At 32.9% G+C, this 19,690-nt stretch overlaps 1 protein-coding gene across 1 annotated transcript in view; it reads right to left on the reverse strand.

The window, feature by feature from the left end:
* Positions 1-5,141, reverse strand: part of LOC139490624 (isobutyryl-CoA dehydrogenase, mitochondrial-like) — a 26,567-nt gene extending 21,426 nt beyond the window's left edge. Inside the window, exon 1 of the mRNA XM_071277517.1 lies at positions 4,982-5,141. Within this exon, the coding sequence (XP_071133618.1) occupies positions 4,982-5,102 (121 nt within the window). The 5' untranslated portion in view covers positions 5,103-5,141. The remainder of the gene's footprint in view (positions 1-4,981) is intronic.
* Positions 5,142-19,690: the final 14,549 nt, after the last annotated feature.

A 19,690-nucleotide genomic window follows, 5' to 3' on the forward strand; every position in this document is an offset into this window, starting at 1 on the left:
GATTTTGGAATCTGGACTTGGAAAATGATTAATCGCCATCCAAAATACTTTATTTTGGTCCATATGTTAATAGCGGGTATGTGTTTCTTTAATTTGAAAGAAAGAAAATTAATTAAATTGCATTAAATTACAATGTTAAATTGAATACACTAAAAAGTAAAAGACTTTGAGTGAAAAACAATTTCAAACTTATCATTCGCTGCTTTAGAAAAAAAAGAAGACTTACCGCGTTGAAGTATTAACAAGAACTTTATAAAAAAAATGAGAGAAATTGAAAATCGTCAGCATTTTGTCATAAGTAACAATTTATTCACATTTAAAAAGGTTGATATATTATATGTTTTCGGCAAGGAAATGGACGGAGCCGCCTGTTGGCCGTACGGCAACCCAAAATTAAATATTCGGGATTTTTCATGGAATTTCGGGATAAAAAAATAGTTAAAAAAATAAAAGTGTGATGATAAATTAATGAAGAAAATTATTATAATAATTGTCCTGTCATCTACTGAAAGGAACCATGATATGTGGAAAAGTTAAAACTGATTAATTTGGTTTGAACTTTGTCACTTGCCGGGAACTGAAGAAAAAACACAATCGGTAAACTTCATCTGAACAACAGAAGGTACACATATATAAACATGATTTAAAGTGTCATAATTTACCAGTGCCCTAAGGTCCGCGTTTAAATAGTTTGAGGTGCAAAATAGTTGATTTAACGAGTTTTAAACGTTGAAAATCTGTATCGATACATTGAATTCGTTTCGTCTAACGTTATAACGTAGAAACGTCACGTTCCGTAATATAGCGTTACTGATGTAAACAAGATGTCCACAGCTCCGACTGCAAGGGATTTCCTTCTGTTAAGATGAGTTTCCATATAGTGTACAAGCATTTCAGGTATGCAACTTGTTTATTTTATCAAGTTTTACCATTTGTGATACATTTTTCGTACTTGAGCGCTCTGGCATTGTCTCTATCGTCCCCGGGTAATCTACCGGGGAGCTTGCACCATTGAAGGTAATGGAGGGCGAGCTGGACTCAGTGACAATAACGTTTCGTCTAACGTTATAACGTAGAAACGTCACGTTCCGTAATATAGCGTTACTGATGTAAACAAGATGTCCACAGCTCCGACTGCAAGGGATTTCCTTCTGTTAAGATGAGTTTCCATATAGTGTACAAGCATTTCAGGTATGCAACTTGTTTATTTTATCAAGTTTTACCATTTGTGATACATTTTTCGTACTTGAGCGCTCTGGCATTGTCTCTATCGTCCCCGGGTAATCTACCCGGGAGCTTGCACCATTGAAGGTAATGGAGGGCGAGCTGGACTCAGTGACAAAAAAAAAAAAATAAAAAAAAAAATGAGTCACTGAGGCCAGGGCTGGACTAGGTAATATTGTTATCAAATGAGCACACATATCATCTTTTTAGAGAAAAACTTTAAAAGTGATCGGAATTTAATGTCATTTCATTGGTCTAAAAGATCATGGAGACCAAAATTTTGCAATAAAACATCTTCGTCTTACTGTTGGAAACACCATGGCCAAAAATGACAAATCCCTGGACTTGCCTTCAAAATCCTTAGTGAGAAACCTATTTTCAGTTGAAACAAGAATGTGTCCATAATACATGGATGCCCCACTCGCACTTTAATTTTCTATGTTCAGTGGACTGTGAAATTAGGGTCAAAACTTCAATTTGCAATTAAAATTAGAAAGATCGTATCATAGGTAACATGCCCTTCAACATGGGTACTAAGTTTCAAGAAAATGTGACTTTAACTTCATCAAAAACTATCTTGAGCAAAAACTTCAACCTGAACTTTGTACTTTCATTTTCTATGTTCAGTGGACCATGAAATTGGGGTTAAAACTATAATTTGGAATTAAAATTAGAAAAATCATATCATAGGGAACATGTGTACTAAGTTTCAAGTAGATGTGACTTTAACTTCATCAAAAACTACCTTGACCAAAAACTTTAACCTGAACTTTGCACTTTCATTTTCTATGTTCAGTGGACCATGAAATTGGGGTCAAAACTATAACTTGGCATTAAAATTAGAAAGATCATATCATGAGGAACATGTGTACAGAGTTTCAAGTGGATTGGACTTCAACTTCATCAAAAACTACCTTAACCAAAAACTTTAACCTGAAGTTGGACAAAACGGACGCACGGATGTACGAACGGACGAACAGAGGCACAGACCAGAAACATAATGCCCCTCTTCTATCGTAGATGGTGCATCGGTCGAACGGAGGCACAGACCAGAAAACATAATGCCCCTCTACTATCATAGGTGGGGCATAAAAAAATCTCTATGTTTGAAAATTGGGTTCTTATAAAAAAACAAACATTCATCTTTTATTTCTTATTTGAATGTTCCACAATCAATCTTAGTCTTATACAAGTACATGTATACATGCAGTTATTTATTTTTAATTGATAATGGACATCAATTGGAGAAGACTACAATCCATCGAACATTGTTTTGACAATAAATGAAGTCAGTGACGGTCACATTGGATGTTGATTAGAGGGTCAAAATATTGGACACTGATTTGAGAATGTAACGTCAGATTTGGGAGTTGATTTGAGGATCACATTTCAACACATCTTTGATTTGAATAATCACTTAATTCAATCAAAATCCAGATTTATCAAAGTTACATAATTTACAAGGTCAGTGTTCTCCCCAGAAATTTTGGATAGCATCACATTTTGCGTAAAAAAAATAACTGTATTTTTTATTAATGTCGTTTGTCGCGTCGCGTTGATACTCTATTTCCTTTATATGTTTTAGCTTATATTGTTCAATTCATAACTGAGAAAACTATTAAACTATAACCACAAAAACAGTTGTTTCAGTTTATGTTTTCTTTATTCATTTATTGTTACAGAATAATTTTTTTCCTCTTGTGCCAAATAAAAATAAATATGTGGTTTCAGTTACCCAACAATAAGTCAAATGAATGAATGGTTCATTATAGATCAACCTGTTTATATACAAAACTAAATATCTAGTACACAAAATTAACTATTTTTATATTATATCAAGTAAAGATAAAGTAGCAAAAGTAGCCAAAAAAAATCAAATTTAAAAACTTTTTTTATCATGTTTATGAAATTCATTGTTTCATGGCACTCAATAAATTAGTCCCAGTTGTTTCTTATCTTTACATGAAAATGATATGTATTTTTAACAAAGTTATCTAACAAATAGTCTGTTAATGTGTAGTTTTCTCTCTTGGTATATTTTTTCTGTCTACTGTCCATCTGTTGTCATTGTCATGAAAATGCGGATTTTTGTCATATCTGGTCCGGTTCCGATCCGCAGTTTACACAAAAATGTGCAATGGCGGCCGTAGAAAAATTTACGAAAATGAGTCCGAGAATAAACATTGTTTGACAAGAGTTTGTGAATGAATAAGACGCTTTTGATGCATTAAATGGATTAAACATAGACTTAAGCCAATAATGATAACTTTTTAAAGAAGTATTAAACTTAGTTTAGCTCTAAACCAAAATTCTCGCTCTCGTATTACCGGAAAAGAAAGAAAGTAATTTTTGGAGAGATGCACAAATAAAGGACCTTTTAAAAAAAAAATAAAAACAGTTTCAATCTTTGAAATTTCGTATTACAAAACGTAGATTTCGAAATGTTTTGTGATTGCATTTTTCCATGACGAAATTGGTGATTGCAGACACATGGTATTAGTCATGTCACAAGTGTCAGCTTGGGATATTCCGGGATATTCGCATCCAAACAGTTATCACCCTGAGGGCAATTAACACCTAGCTATTTAATCTCTTAATTGCCTTTAGTGTCCGACTTAAAGGGATTACAATTAAAGGTGATATAATTTTTATGATCATAATCGATAATAGATGAAAGTTCAAAATTGAGGACAAGTAAAATAGCATCTTCAAAATAATTATAGCGTCGCGGGAATTATTATAGCATCACGGTGAAAAAATATAGCGTCGCGGTACCGCGACGCTAAAACGGCCTGGGAGAACACTGAAGGTCTTTATAGTTTTATCTTTTGTTTGATGTTATATAAATTAATTTAATTGTAAATTAATATTTATTATTAAAAGAAATTCTGTTTCCTCTTAAAATAGAAAGGATTCGGCATATCAAACAACATTTCTCAATTTTAGAAGTTTTTAGAACTTAAATAAAAATTAAGTGTGTATCAGCTTGGGGATTGGCTAATGCCTTTGTTTATGTAACTATTTTATATTACACAGTATGACACTTGTTAGGATCAGAGTCAACAATGCTGATTAATGTTGTTGCTTTTATTATAATAATAATCTTGAAAACTTATAAAAAAAACGTAATCAACTTAGTTGTTTTACACTCATCCAATGAAAATATTTGTCAAAGGCCAACTTTTTTTTTTACGGTACAGCTTTTACATTATTATACAATTTATAAACATTTATGAATTACGATATATACATGTATCTTCCTTTTTATGCCCTTATAAATATATTTTTTGATTGGGGCCAGATCAACATTGGGCCAGATCGACATGAAAGCCAATGACATGACCGTTGGACATTCTTAAACAACATGTCTGTCAGGTTACCATAAGCCCAAATACCAACTCTGCCTCCCTAAGGATTTTTATAATATACAAATTCTTGGCCTCCCTAACAGTATCTACTAATGTCTTAATGATCTTACTTGTCACTTGGTCCGTTGAAGATTCTATCTTATCAAAATGTCCGGTGGTGACTATGGTCCTGTACTTACCAATGCTTACAATCTCTAATTGAGATTTTGAAAAGATTGCAGGTATGTAATTTTAACCCTATGAAACTACAAATACAGGTGTATCAAACCAACACACAGAGAACAGGTGAAACTAAAGTAACTTTGAGTAAAGTTGTGTAACTGTTAGACTGAGGACTTGGCCTTCATACAGTTTTGTGTACATATCCCTTTATGACATTACATGCTTACGATCAATACAGCTTCCATTGACCCATATATCTCCAATACTCCTTCTAATTGCTGTCAAGTCTTTACTGCTTTTAAGTAACTTCAACGAAAGTTTTGTGACCTTCTTGAGAGCAGATGCCATTTTTCAATTTTTACCTCCACACAAAAGAGCGGCGGACGGGGAACCACTAATGACAGGACGATTGCCCGGATAGTGACAGGACGGTTGACCGGACGACATATAAATAGTCATAACTTTTTTGTTATCCGATAGATTTGTTTAATATTTGTAAACCTGAAAGATATTAAACTATATTTTATGAATATAAAAAAAGAGGAAAAATAATTATTTTTGAGCAAAAAAAGTTGACCGGACGGTATTCACACTCGCCAATATACGCTAAATATATATTCAACTGGTTGACGACAAGTGTTAATATCTCTTTTGTTTTACAATATTTGTCCATGAAACTCAGGAATCTGTGAGATTTATAAATATATTATACGAAAATATAAACTTGATTGCAAAAAAACGTGTTTTTCTCAAAAAAAGTTGACCGGACGGTATTCACCCTCGCCGATATACGCTATATATATATATTGAAATGGTCGACGACAAGTGTTAATATCTCTTTTGTTTTACAATATTTGTCCATGAAACTCAGGAACCTGTGAGATTGAATAGTATATTACACGAAAATATAAACTTTAAAGTAAAAAAGAAAAAAAATCTGCAAAAAAAGTTGACCGGACGGTATTCACCCTCGCCGATATACGCTATATATATATTCAACTGGTCGACGACAAGTGTTGATATCTCTTTTGTTTTACAATATTTTATCATGAAATTCAGGAATCTGTGAGAATAGTAAATATTGGATACGACAATATAAACTTTATAGTGAAAAAAAAAGTTTGTCTCCAAAAAAAGTTGACCGGTTCATCTTCAGTGTTAACATCAAGTAACTGGTTAACGATAGAAATCATTTCTGGCAAAGCAATGATTGAACTCAAATCAGGGAAAACTGTCACCTCATGGATGAATCCATCCATATAATATGCCAATAGCAAAAGGTTATATATATCATCTTTGCTCAGTCTTTCTTCCTCATTGACTTTCCTTACTAGGTTCTCAACTTGTTTCACATTTCTAGCATTTAACACCCCTTGGTGTTCACCAGAAACTGAACCATTTGATATGCTTTCTCTGTAAACATCCATGGCAGTTTTTTCACCTGACCTTATGTCTTGCTCTATTTTTCTTAATACAGAAGGAGCAGTGCGTGTATACTCAAGGGGATCTGACTTTTTGCTGTTCCCATGGCCAACGGGTACATATACCGTCTCATCTCCCTCATAATGCACAAGTATTAAGCTTTTGATACTTTTCAAACTATATGCAGTTTTCTTAAACTGTAAAGAACCAACTGGCTTTTTCTACCGTTTGTTTTGTCTGTTGTTCCTGGTAATCGTATTTTGTAAAAATGTTTTTTAAGAACATCATTACCAATGGTGACTGATTTTGTACCATTATTTATCCACAGATATTGGTCACATTTCCAATCATCTGCACCAGTTTGAAACAAGTAAACTTCGTTTGCCTTTGGCTTATAAGGGGGAACATTCGATGTACAAGATGTTTCAGGTTTAGTTAAAATATCTACTATTTCTGTTTGATGTAATACATCTGTATGCATATAGACAATAGACCCACTGTCCATTTTGATATTTTGTCTACTGGTAAGTTGTACTAATATGATGGCTATACAACTGTCTTTAAAAAGACATGCCTTTAAATAAAGCAATATATAGTAGCACTAATATCAATCTGTTTACTTTTGTATTTATAAATATATGTTTGACAATTGTCTTTAAAAAGACATGCTTTTGAATAAAGCAATATATATAGTAACACAATTATCAATCTATCTATATCAATAGTTCAATAATGAATATATATTGAAAATTGTCTTTAAAAAGACATGCTAAAAGCAAAATATAGTAGAAATATAATTTGTGTGATCTGAACTGGTTGAAAGTCAGAGCATAAATGACTGAACAATTGAATAGTTATTATTAGGTGAGTTAAATGTTAATCTGAAATCCTGAACTTCATAAAATTTCTTCTTTAATTGGATACTAATTACCAACTGATTATAAGGTAATTCAATTAAATGTATTTGATGTCTCAGGTGTGAAAACTTTAATGACATGTTATTTGGCTTGATTGGTGATTACAACAAGTGTCAAAATTAGATTAATTTGATTAAATATCATTACTTCTAATATGCATTGGTGAACTCGCTCACATAAACATTTTGGGCTCATTGTTTTTACTTTAAAGTTTATTTTTCTTGTAAAATATTTATTTAATCTCACAAATTATTTCATTTCATGGACAGATATATTATAAAAATGAAGAGATATTAAAACTTGTGTTGATCAGTTCAATATATTTAAATAATAATATCGGCGAATGTTAATTCCCTCAGATCAACCTTTTTTTTTTAAGAACAACATTTAACATATTTGATATAAAGTTTATTTCATATCAAGTACTTATTGATCTCTCAGATTTCATAATTTTGATAAAATAAAAGAGATATAAACACTTGGGTCTACCAACTTATATTAAGGCATATAACGGCGAATGTTTGTTCCGTCCGGTCATCTTTTTTTGAAGAAAAACATTTTTATTTACTATAAAGTTTATATTTTCATATCAAGTATTTATTGATCTCGTAGATTTCTTAGTTTCGTGTAAAAATATTGTAAAACAAATAAGATATTGACACTTATTTGTATCAGTTCAATATAATTAACGCGTACATCGGCGAATGTGAACACCGTCCGGTCAACTTTTTTTGGAGACAAACTTTTTTTTTCACTATAAAGTTTATATTGTCGTATCCAATATTTATTATTCTCACAGATTCCTGAATTTCATGATAAAATATTGTAAAACAAAAGAGATATCAACACTTGTCGTCGACCAGTTGAATATATATATAGCGTATATCGGCGAGGGTGAATACCGTCCGGTCAACTTTTTTTGCAGATTTGTTTTCTTTTTTACTTTAAAGTTTATATTTTCGTGTAATATATTATTCAATCTCACAGGTTCCTGAGTTTCATGGACAAATATTGTAAAACAAAAGAGATATTAACACTTGTCGTCGACCATTTCAATATATATATAGCGTATATCGGCGAGGGTGAATACCGTCCGGTCAACTTTTTTTTGAGAAAAACACGTTTTTTTGCAATCAAGTTTATATTTTCGTATAATATATTTATAAATCTCACAGATTCCTGAGTTTCATGGACAAATATTGTAAAACAAAAGAGATATTAACACTTGTCGTCAACCAGTTGAATATATATTTAGCGTATATTGGCGAGTGTGAATACCGTCCGGTCAACTTTTTTTGCTCAAAAATAATTATTTTTCCTCTTTTTTTTTTATATTCATAAAATATAGTTTAATATCTTTCAGGTTTACAAATATTAAACAAATCTATCGGATAACAAAAAAGTTATGACTATTTATATGTCGTCCGGTCAACCGTCCTGTCACTACCTGTGTTATCAATTGCTAATGACGGATAAAAAGCTTCTTAAATATTTGAAAAAAAGCTTTGAGCCACCCAACGGCGAACAAATACTCACCCCAGTGGTTCTCACAGATAGTAAGGGGAAATATCTACAAGCACAGTGTAGTTTACCCATTGAAAACAGTATCAGATGGTGGGACAAATCTGGCCGTAACTCAAAACAAGGTCTAAAGTGGTTACGTGATAATTTAGAAACAGAAATTGCACTAATAGGCAATATTTCACTCTATATTTGGGTTGGCACTTGCGACCTCACTGGATACAATCATCCTTATATAAAGCTGAGACAAGAACCTGAAGAAATTGTTCAATCTGTGATAAATAATTTCCAGAAAATTGCTGACCGGACGACATATAAATAGTCATAACTTTTTTTGTTATCCGATAGATTTGTTTAATATTTGTAAACCTGAAAGATATTAAACTATATTTTATGAATATAAAAAAAAAAAAGAGGAAAAATAATTATTTTTGAGCAAAAAAAGTTGACCGGACGGTATTCACACTCGCCAATATACGCTAAATATATATTCAACTGGTTGACGACAAGTGTTAATATCTCTTTTGTTTTACAATATTTGTCCATGAAAGTCAGGAATCTGTGAGATTTATAAATATATTATACGAAAATATAAACTTGATTGCAAAAAAACGTGTTTTTCTCAAAAAAAAGTTGACCGGACGGTATTCACCCTCGCCGATATACGCTATATATATATTGAAATGGTCGACGACAAGTGTTAATATCTCTTTTGTTTTACAATATTTGTCCATGAAAATCAGGAACCTGTGAGATTGAATAGTATATTACACGAAAATATAAACTTTAAAGTAAAAAAGAAAAAAAATCTGCAAAAAAAGTTGACCGGACGGTATTCACCCTCGCCGATATACGCTATATATATATTCAACTGGTCGACGACAAGTGTTGATATCTCTTTTGTTTTACAATATTTTATCATGAAATTCAGGAATCTGTGAGAATAATAAATATTGGATACGACAATATAAACTTTTTTTGCTCAAAAATAATTATTTTTCCCCTTTTTTTTTTATATTCATAAAATATAGTTTAATATCTTTCAGGTTTACAAATATTAAACAAATCTATCGGATAACAAAAAAGTTATGACTATTTATATGTCGTCCGGTCAACCGTCCTGTCACTATCCGGGCAATCATCCTGTCATTAGTGCAACCCCGGCGGACGGTGTGCTTGAAAATATATCCTAGTCGGAACATTTTTGGACATAGATATAGAGAAAAATTATTTTGATTCGGCAATAGCCACATAGCATAAAACATACAAAACTAAGGTCTGATTAAGCGAATATAAAAACAAATAAAACCCATGTCTCTGATGTGATGTACAATACCCCATAGGGATAGACAATTTGGCCGTTTTATTGGAGGAAGATGAACCTCATTACAACTATTAAAAGTCCTAGATCACTGGACCAGTATTTTAGATAGTGGTTTTAGTGTATTTGATGGTAGTGTGGTGGTGGATGGTGACGGACGTCTTATTATATTGTGCTTCAATTTGAAGAATTACTTGTACTGTTGGCGTTTATTTGTATCAGGAACATATCATAACATTGCATAATAACACTGGCGTGATAAATTTTACCTTTTAAAAAAGTATTCCTACGAATTTTAGACAGAAAAACATTTTACATGTGACCCGCCAAAATCAAAAAGCGAGAAAACCTGGCTGCCCTTGGCTGAAAAAGAAGTTTTTGCAGTCCACAAACCACTTTTAGATTTTAATAAATAATCTATTCCAAAGTAAATATAATACTTGACATTTTAATAGAAAATTCTTAAATCCAGAAATTTTTATTGTGAAGAAATACTAAAGCTTCGGAAATTGTGATCCTGCATCAGTGTATGACCCTTTCCATCAAGAAACATTTTATCACTTGCATATAGCTGTATTTTAGTTTCATCATCACCAAATATACTTTTATCTGTGTGTGTTTGTGCTTACGCGTGACATTTACTTAAACCTAACTTGCTGTCTGCATTTGTGTTTTCCATATATATACTTTTATACCTGTGTTATCAATTGCTAATGACGGATAAAAAGCTTCTTAAATATTTGAAAAAAAGCTTTGAGCCACCAACGGCGAACAAATACTCACCCCAGTGGTTCTCACAGATAGTAAGGGGAAATATCTACAAGCACAGTGTAGTTTACCCATTGAAAACAGTATCAGATGGTGGGACAAATCTGGCCGTAACTCAAAACAAGGTCTAAAGTGGTTACGTGATAATTTAGAAACAGAAATTGCACTAATAGGCAATATTTCACTCTATATTTGGGTTGGCACTTGCGACCTCACTGAATACAATCATCCTTATATAAAGCTGAGACAAGAACCTGAAGAAATTGTTCAATCTGTGATAAATAATTTCCAGAAAATTGCTGAAATTCTCAAGAATTACCCAGCTTGTAAATTAACTTTTTTTGAAATATCACCCTACTCAATATATGAATGGAATTCTCGTCGTTCACATCCGGACATTAAACAATTTATTGATCAGGACATCACTCTTGTTAAACATATCCTTCAGATTAATGATTACATCAGATATATAAACAACACATTGGAAACAAGAACTCCAGGATTTTCAATTGATTTATTTCACCCTGTCAATACCTCAAAAAAAGAATCAAGCCGGAAGGCAGTTGATCAATATAATTTCAGTCTTTACAAAGACGGGATCCACCCAGAAATCAATCTAGCTCGAGTTTGGCTCAGGAAAATAGCGCATAAAGTCAAGAACGACTGTTGGTAGGCTGTTGGCTAGCGGTCAGGGTGGGACCTTCCACAGGTACCGTTGACACAGTATAGCTAGGCTAGGGTGGGACCTTCCACAGTGTCTAGTTATCTGTGTTGCAACAGTCCTGCCATACAGGGTTCTATGGTAATATAAAACTGGGCATACAACGTAACGAACAACAATAATGGATCTAGTAAGAAAATCTTTGAGAAAAACCAAAAGTGACAGTAAAATTTCGTGTACAAATCAATATGAGAATAACTACACACTAAATATTGAGAAATCATTAAAGAAAAAATTAGAATCAACCAAAAGAACAGAAATTGAATATGAAAATACAAAGCTAGGGTGGTATAACGTCTAAATTAGATGCAGTTTCCTTTGAACTCTTTATACATGCCTGTGAAAAATTCTACGGGGAATCCAATCTACATGAATTTACCAAAACAACTGCTACTGATAGACAGAGCAACAATGTTCAGTATACTTTCCATATAAAGACAAAAGATTCAGACCCGTTCAATTATACCATTAATGCATACCTTACAAAATGCTCATTATTGATTAATGGGAGAAATACACAACATTTTATAAACAATGATGTGATACATATTCATAAGATTATGTCAAACACAACAATTCAAGGAGCAAAAGTGAATCTTGAACTTTTGAACAAAAATTTAGCCTCAAAATTAGAGTCAGCATTAGAGTCCATTGATCATTCTAAATCATCTTTAGAACCAACATCAGCCATATCCAACCCCCATAAAGCTGTTGAAAAATGTCACAAATGCAATAGAATTTGCAAATCTAGAGCTGTACTATGTCAATTTGGCCATTGGGTGCATTATTCGTGCGACAAACTTTCGGAAAAAGATATACAAACCATTGAGAAAGATGAACAAAACTACATCTGTAAAAAATGTTCCAATTTATCACTTAAATCACCATCCAGATGTATAACTTTACCAAATAGTTCAGAAATTATCAGAAATAAAAGCATAATACTATCAACTGGAACCTCCACTTTAGCAAAAACTCTACTACTAGAAGAAATACAATGTAATGGTTGTGATGTCACTTTGGATAAAATAGAAAATAAATGTGTCAACTGTGATATGACATTTCATAATCAATGTTTAGATAAAACAACCGACCAATGTTTCTCATGTATTGGAATTGAGGACCAAGATACCGTCATAAACTCAGTAAATTTTCATCAAACTGTAGTGAAACAAACATCTCACAATCTTGAAAATTTAGACATCAACAATTCTGGTCCTACACCAAATTTGATAACATCTGTAAGCTCTGACAAAAACACGGCCAATTTAGATAAACAGTCAGATCATAACACTGTCAACACTCAAAATGAAATACAAACATCAAGTAAGATGAAAGAATTAAGAACTCTAGAACTAAAATTGAAAAAGAAAGAGGAGCAATTAAAAATAAAGGAAGCAATGCTCAACGAAGATATGAAAGAAAAAACAAAGATTATGGATAGATTACATAAACTGAAATAAGAAACATTGAGCTGGAAAATACAATCAAAACTTTACAGACTAGAATTGAGCAAATACCTATAAATTCAGTAGTAAACAACTCTAATCCAACAAATTCTCAATCTAAAATTAAAGAGGAGGAAGATGAACTGATTATTGGCATGAGAAAAAGGGTCACAAAATTTGTACTTAATAAAATCGACAAAGAATTGAACAAATTAGAATCAAACAATGATCATTCAGAACACATTACTGAAACGAGTTCTAATCCTCAATACAATTATGAAAGACAAAACTACTCTGATAATTATTGGAATTACAACAATGGCTATTCAGGACAGTATAGAGATACTCAACCTTATTATAACTATCATCATAATTGGCAACAAGGACACAATGAAGACTCTTCGTCGTACCAAAATACAGAGTTTGCTCAAAACATCTGTACAGACAATCTTATTGAGATACAACCTACAAATGTTCACACGTCTACAATAAACTCAAAACCTGTGAATACTCAGCACACAACGTATTGTGACAAAAACAAGCTGCCAAAGTTCAATTGCAACTTAGAGAAAGTGAATAGAAATTCTCAGAATAGTGAAAAGCATACAAACCAATCGCAAACTCAAAATTCTGAACATTATTTTTCTACCATTGGACAGCCACTATATTTTCATCCAACCCCTCAACAAACTCATTTTTTACAACTGGCCAGCCTCAACCCCAGCAGATACAAAGAACCGAACTTGTAAATAATGAGAAAGATGTAAATACTTGTACATATGAGACTCTGAATATTTTAGATTTTAATTGTAAAAATATCTTAACCTGTGGCCCGTTTTTTAAAGAAACAGAAAGTGATGTTGACATTTTTCTTTTACAAGAACATTGGTTATTTGATTGCCAGTTACCTCTACTAAATGAAATCAATGATAAATTTACTGGAGTTGGCAAAGCTGTTGATACATTGGACCCAATTCCCCCTATTCAAATGCCTAGGGGCTATGGTGGCACTGCTATTTTATGGAAAAAAGAATTAGACACTCTTATAACACCTTTAACCATAGGAAATGAGAGGATACAAGGAATTGAAATATCTGGTGAACCCAATCTTATCATACTTTCTGTATATTTGCCTTGTAAAGGTACTTCTGACCATATAGATGAATTTCAAGACTGCATAGCTCTTCTAAATGAAATAGTCTGCACCTACAAACTTACTTATCAAATTATTATAGGTGGTGATCTTAATGAAGATATCATAAATGGTCCATCCTCACAAAGAAAGGCCTCTTTTACTGAATTTATGGAAGATCATTCTTTAGAAACAAAATTTACTGGCAGCACATTTATACACTATAATGGCCATGATACCACAGCTATTGACTATTTTCTATACCAGAATTCATATAAACATTCTGTTCTTGAAATCAAGAAACTAGACATAGGTGCTAATGTCTCAGACCATTATCCAATTAAAATGGTCCTTCAACATCGCCGTTATTTAATTCAGCAAAAATCACTGAATGATTTTTTAAAACCAAAGATTAACTGGGATAGAATTGATAAGGAAAAGTATGAAAACAACATCAACTCCAAACTCTCAAATAAGAACTCAGAAATTAAATCTGTTGAAGACATAACCAATGCATTTACTCAACTCAATGAAATCATTAAACAGTCTACTCAAGCTCTGATCCCAACTAGAAAAATTGGCAGGAAAAGACCAAAACTGCAAGTTATGAATGAAGAAATTAAAGTCGCTCTCAAAAACAAAAAGATTGCATTTTTTAAATGGAAAATTAATGGTAGACCGAAAGAGACTGATAATTTATATTTGAAAAATAAAAAACAAACAACACATGCTTTAAGAAAAGAATGTAGACTGGAAGTTGCTAAAAGAAGGCTATGTGAACGTCAAAAATTGGTTGATGCTAGAACAGCGGATCGTAAAATGTACACATTTCCATCAACTGGCAAAGAAAATACCAAATCCAAATTATGACAATGAATATCTTGAGTTGATTGAAAATGAAGCTAAAATTATAATAGACATTTGCAAACAGCGTTTCAAACATTGCCCAATAACAAACAAAGAAATGGAAAAAGCAATATCTGATTTAAATAGAAATAAAGCAGTTGACTACTTTGGCATTAATGCAGAAAACATCATACATGGTGGAAAACAACTTCAACAATATTTACAATTACTTTTTGATAAATCATTTGAATTTGGCTGCATATCTAACATTCTTAAAATTGGAATATTGTTCCCAGTATATAAGAATAAGGGTGATATTAAAAGTTCTAAAAACTACCGTGGTATTACCGTAACTCCAAAATACTCCAAGCTGATAGAGAAAATAATCAAGATAAGGGAGAATCCAGTTATCCTGAAAAATCAGAATCCACTCCAAAGAGGATTTACAGAAAACACCACCCCTCTATTATGTGAACTTATGATCGAAGAGTTTGAACGTGAGAGCAAAGATTTAAAACTTCCAACATATATAGCCCTTTTAGATGGTAAATCTGCATTTGATGTAGTTGTTCATTCAAATTTAATACGGAGATTATATCAAGCCGGTATGTCAGACCAATCTATAATATTAATAGATAGCTTATATAAAAATGCAACTTCATGCGTAAAATGGAGAAACAACTCTTCAGAGATGTTTGAGATAGAACAGGGTGTACGACAGGGTGGTGCCATTAGCGCTGATTTATATAAACTATATGTTAATCCGCTATTGATTATTCTAAGTGGAACAGGACTGGTTGACATATAGGTGACATTGGATGCTGTGCCCCAACTTGTGCTGATGATGTAGCCATAATTTCAAACAACCCTATGGAACTTCAAATGTTGATAGACATTGCTGCCAACTGCAGTAAGAGAGAGGGCTACACGTTGCAACCAACAAAAAGTGTAGTCATACCAATTAGTACCTCTACTAAATCTATGGAAATCGATGAAAACTTTTGGAACATCAATAAAAATCCGATGCCAGTTGTAGAACATTCCACACACATTGGAATACAAAAATGTCAAAAAAATTCTGCAAAACTTACTGCTGAGGAGAACATGAAAAAAGCGAGACGATCACTCTATAGTCTTATGGGTACAGGTCTACATGGAAAGAATGGTTTGGATCCTGGAACAGCTATAACGATCCTATATACTTATGTCATGCCTATTTTAACCTATGGCCTTGAAATCTTACTTCCATCTGGCCGTATTTTGGATTCTATACATCAATTCCATAAGAAAATGATAAAACAAATACTGTCATTAGCCAAAAATACAGCTGATCCTGCGGTATACATTTTAAGTGGATCTCTACCTATGGAGGCTGAACTACATCTCAAAGCATTATCTCTATACGGAAATATTACAAGAGCAGATAGATCTACCATTGAATGGAGACTAGCAGAAAGACAACTACATTTAAAGACAAACCAAAGTAATAGTTGGTTCATCCAAATCAAGAAAATATGTTTGAAATATGACATTTTGGACTGGCAGGATTTTTTAAATAACCCTTTAGGAAAATTGCAATGGAAAAGTTTAATCACCAAAAAAATACATACCTATTGGAATGACAAAATTAATAAAGAATCAGAGAAATACTCCAGCTTAAAATACATATCTGGTGAATATATGGCAAAAAGAATACATCCAATTCTTACAACAAATACATCAAATTGTAGAGACATAATCAAATTACCCATTAGAACCGGATTTGCAACTGGCAATTACATCTTACAGACAAATAGAGCAAAATTTAATCAAAATGATGTATCTGCCGTCTGCAGAGTTTGCGGTAAAGAGGATGAAACCATTTCACATTTTCTGATTTCATGTACACCTTTAGAAACTGAAAGAATGTCTCTCTTGAAATCTCTCCGAGAACAATATATCAAAGTGCTAGAACTACTAAACATTAATAAGCATGATATAGATGTAGACTTCATCCATGTTATTATCAATCCATATCATCTAGTAAATTATTGTGGTACCTCTCTAACCAGTGAACTTTGTGCTTTTATTAACATCCATATAGAGCCTGCTTGTAGAACATTAATATATACGCTTCATTTACACAGATACAAACTTTTAAATTTAGATCAGAAAAGATCTAGAAAAAATAATTTAAGATCATAGCCCTATTTAATGAAAAAAAAGTTGTGTGTGGACTGCAAATCTCATATTTTCTATTAAGGACTCATTTTTAGATTTTATAGATGAGAACGTGTGTGATTTGTGTGTAAATATATACCAACATTTGTAAATAGTGTACATCGTTATATATATTGTATTGGTGATTGGATATTGTAATTCACTACTGTATGACATTCTATTGGTGAAGGGATATATTGACTTCATACTGAAGGTGTGCCTATATTGGCAGAAAATATACAGATACAGATACAGGTGCCGTGGGTCAATAGATACAGTTGGTCCGAGACCACAATTGCCGTCCCTTGTTTTTCAAATATAGTCCCTAGTGTTGACACCGTGGGTTACTTACCAATATTTTTTATACCCCTTCCAAATTTATTTCTCCATGTTTTATGCCTCAAATTGTAAGAAGAGGGGTGAAATTACACTGTTAAAATAGTTGGGTTCAGAATTTTAAAGGAAAGTAGTGATTTGGTCCAGCTGAAAAAGGTTAAAAATTAGCACTTCGGAAGCTGTCAAAAGATTTCAAGACGCCCTAAACATAAAATTGTCCATATTTTGAGTTTAATAGAGCCGATGAAGTTTTCTAGAATTTTGATATAATTTGTCCCAAAAGTAGTACAACGCACTGTAAAAATTTCATTGAGAAAGCGCAGGTGGGATTTTTTTAATTTTCATTTATGTTCTAAAAGAAATGCACTTCGAATTAATCATGTTAATTGTAGTCTCGGACCAGTTTATACCGATATTGTGAAGGCGTTCGACAAAATCCCGCATAGACGATTGATCAACAAACTTAGATCATATGGCATGAACTTATAAACATGATGTAATTGGATCAAGAACTTTCTGAGTGACTGCCAACAAAGAGTACAAAATAATGGAAATTTTTCAAAATAGCATGATCGCTACTAGTGGTATTCCGCAAGGATCAGTTTTAGGCCCAATTCTGCTTGTTATCTTTATTAACAATTTGCCGTCATGTGCAGAGTCTGGAAATTGATACCATAATGCAAAACGACATAAATAGTATGTTCAAATGGAACACATGCGAAATACCAAAGCTACACATCAGTACAGAGGTATTAATCAAACTACTAAAGGGAGTGAACCCAAGCAAGGCAAATGGTCCAGACAACATATCATGCCTTTGTTGCATATTCGCATTTATCATCCTCGCTCCCTTTATATGACGTTAAAGAGATTTATGCCTGAACAGAACCTCCGGGCCCGCCCATCATCAATTGTGGATTTGTCTAAGATATTTATTTAACTAAAATTATTTTGAATTAGCGAATTTTACGAAACGGGTACTAAACGTTTTTCTTACATATAGCGTAACATAAATCACGTTCACTTTAGTTTGTATATTAAAAACTACACGTAGCGTACGATGTTTGTTACAAAATTTTACTTTAAATAGAAGTCAGTATCACCATATTTACAGCTAATCTTCACCAAATCATTAGAAGATCAAAGTGTACCACAGGACTGCCTAGTTGCAAATGTCATCGCACTATTCAACATCAAGAAAGGGGATAAGACATTGTAAGAGCCAACCATGCAGTCAACTACCGCCCAGTATCCTTGACGTCAATTCCATGTACAATTATCATAGTGGAACATATCATATTCAAGGACATCATGAACCATCTTGACAAGCATAATATGCTTGTGGACTTCCAACATGGCTCCTAAAGCAAAAGATCATGTGAGTCACAACTTGTCATAACAGCAGAGGACATTACTAGAAATTTGGATAATAACCAAAGGTCGACATGTCTATATCATGTATATTACACTTCAGTAAAGCATTTGACACAGTAAAAAAAACTTGCATCATACGGTATCGACGGAAACATACTTGCCTGGTTAGAAGCATGGTTGACACAAAGAGAACAACAAGCTAAAGTCACACTGGAAGGAGAAAATTCAAGCACTGCTAAAGTAACATCCGTCATACCACATGCAACAGTTTTAGGACCATTGTAGTTCCTCCTATACATAAATGACATAGGTAACGATTTGCCTGTTGGCAGATGATAGCTTACTTTACCTAGCAATATCAACAAACGACTATTGCAAACATCTACAAGAAGATCTTGACAAAATGGTAAAGTGGACCAAAACTTGGCAAATGATTTTCAATTCGCCAAATATTATGTCCTTACAATAACAAAAAAAAGAGACAAGCCATCAACTACAACTTCAACATCAATGGACATATCCTAGAATCAGTATCATCAAACCCATACATAGGAGCTGAACTTACCAACACAATGTCATGGGACAAACAAGTTAATAAAGTTGTCACTAAAGGAAACAGAGCACTGGGCTATATACCAAGAAATGTTGGATCCTCACCTACAAAAACATGTATACCATATTGAGATGGTCCATCGCCGTGCAGCACGCTTTATCAAAAGCAACTACTCAAGCTTAAGAGAGCCTGGAACAGTTACAACTCTTCTAGAAGAATTGAATCTGACACCTTTAGAAACCAGAAGAAAAATAGCACGCATAACACTCTTTCATAAAGCCATCCATGAAAAGGTAGCTATTCAAATTCCATCGCACATTTAAAAACCAAGAAGACCTTCGAGACTTCATCAACCGAATGCTAAAAGATATGTATAAA

Source organism: Mytilus edulis, chromosome 10 (assembly GCF_963676685.1).
Source record: "Mytilus edulis chromosome 10, xbMytEdul2.2, whole genome shotgun sequence".
Classification (NCBI taxonomy): domain Eukaryota; kingdom Metazoa; phylum Mollusca; class Bivalvia; order Mytilida; family Mytilidae; genus Mytilus; species Mytilus edulis.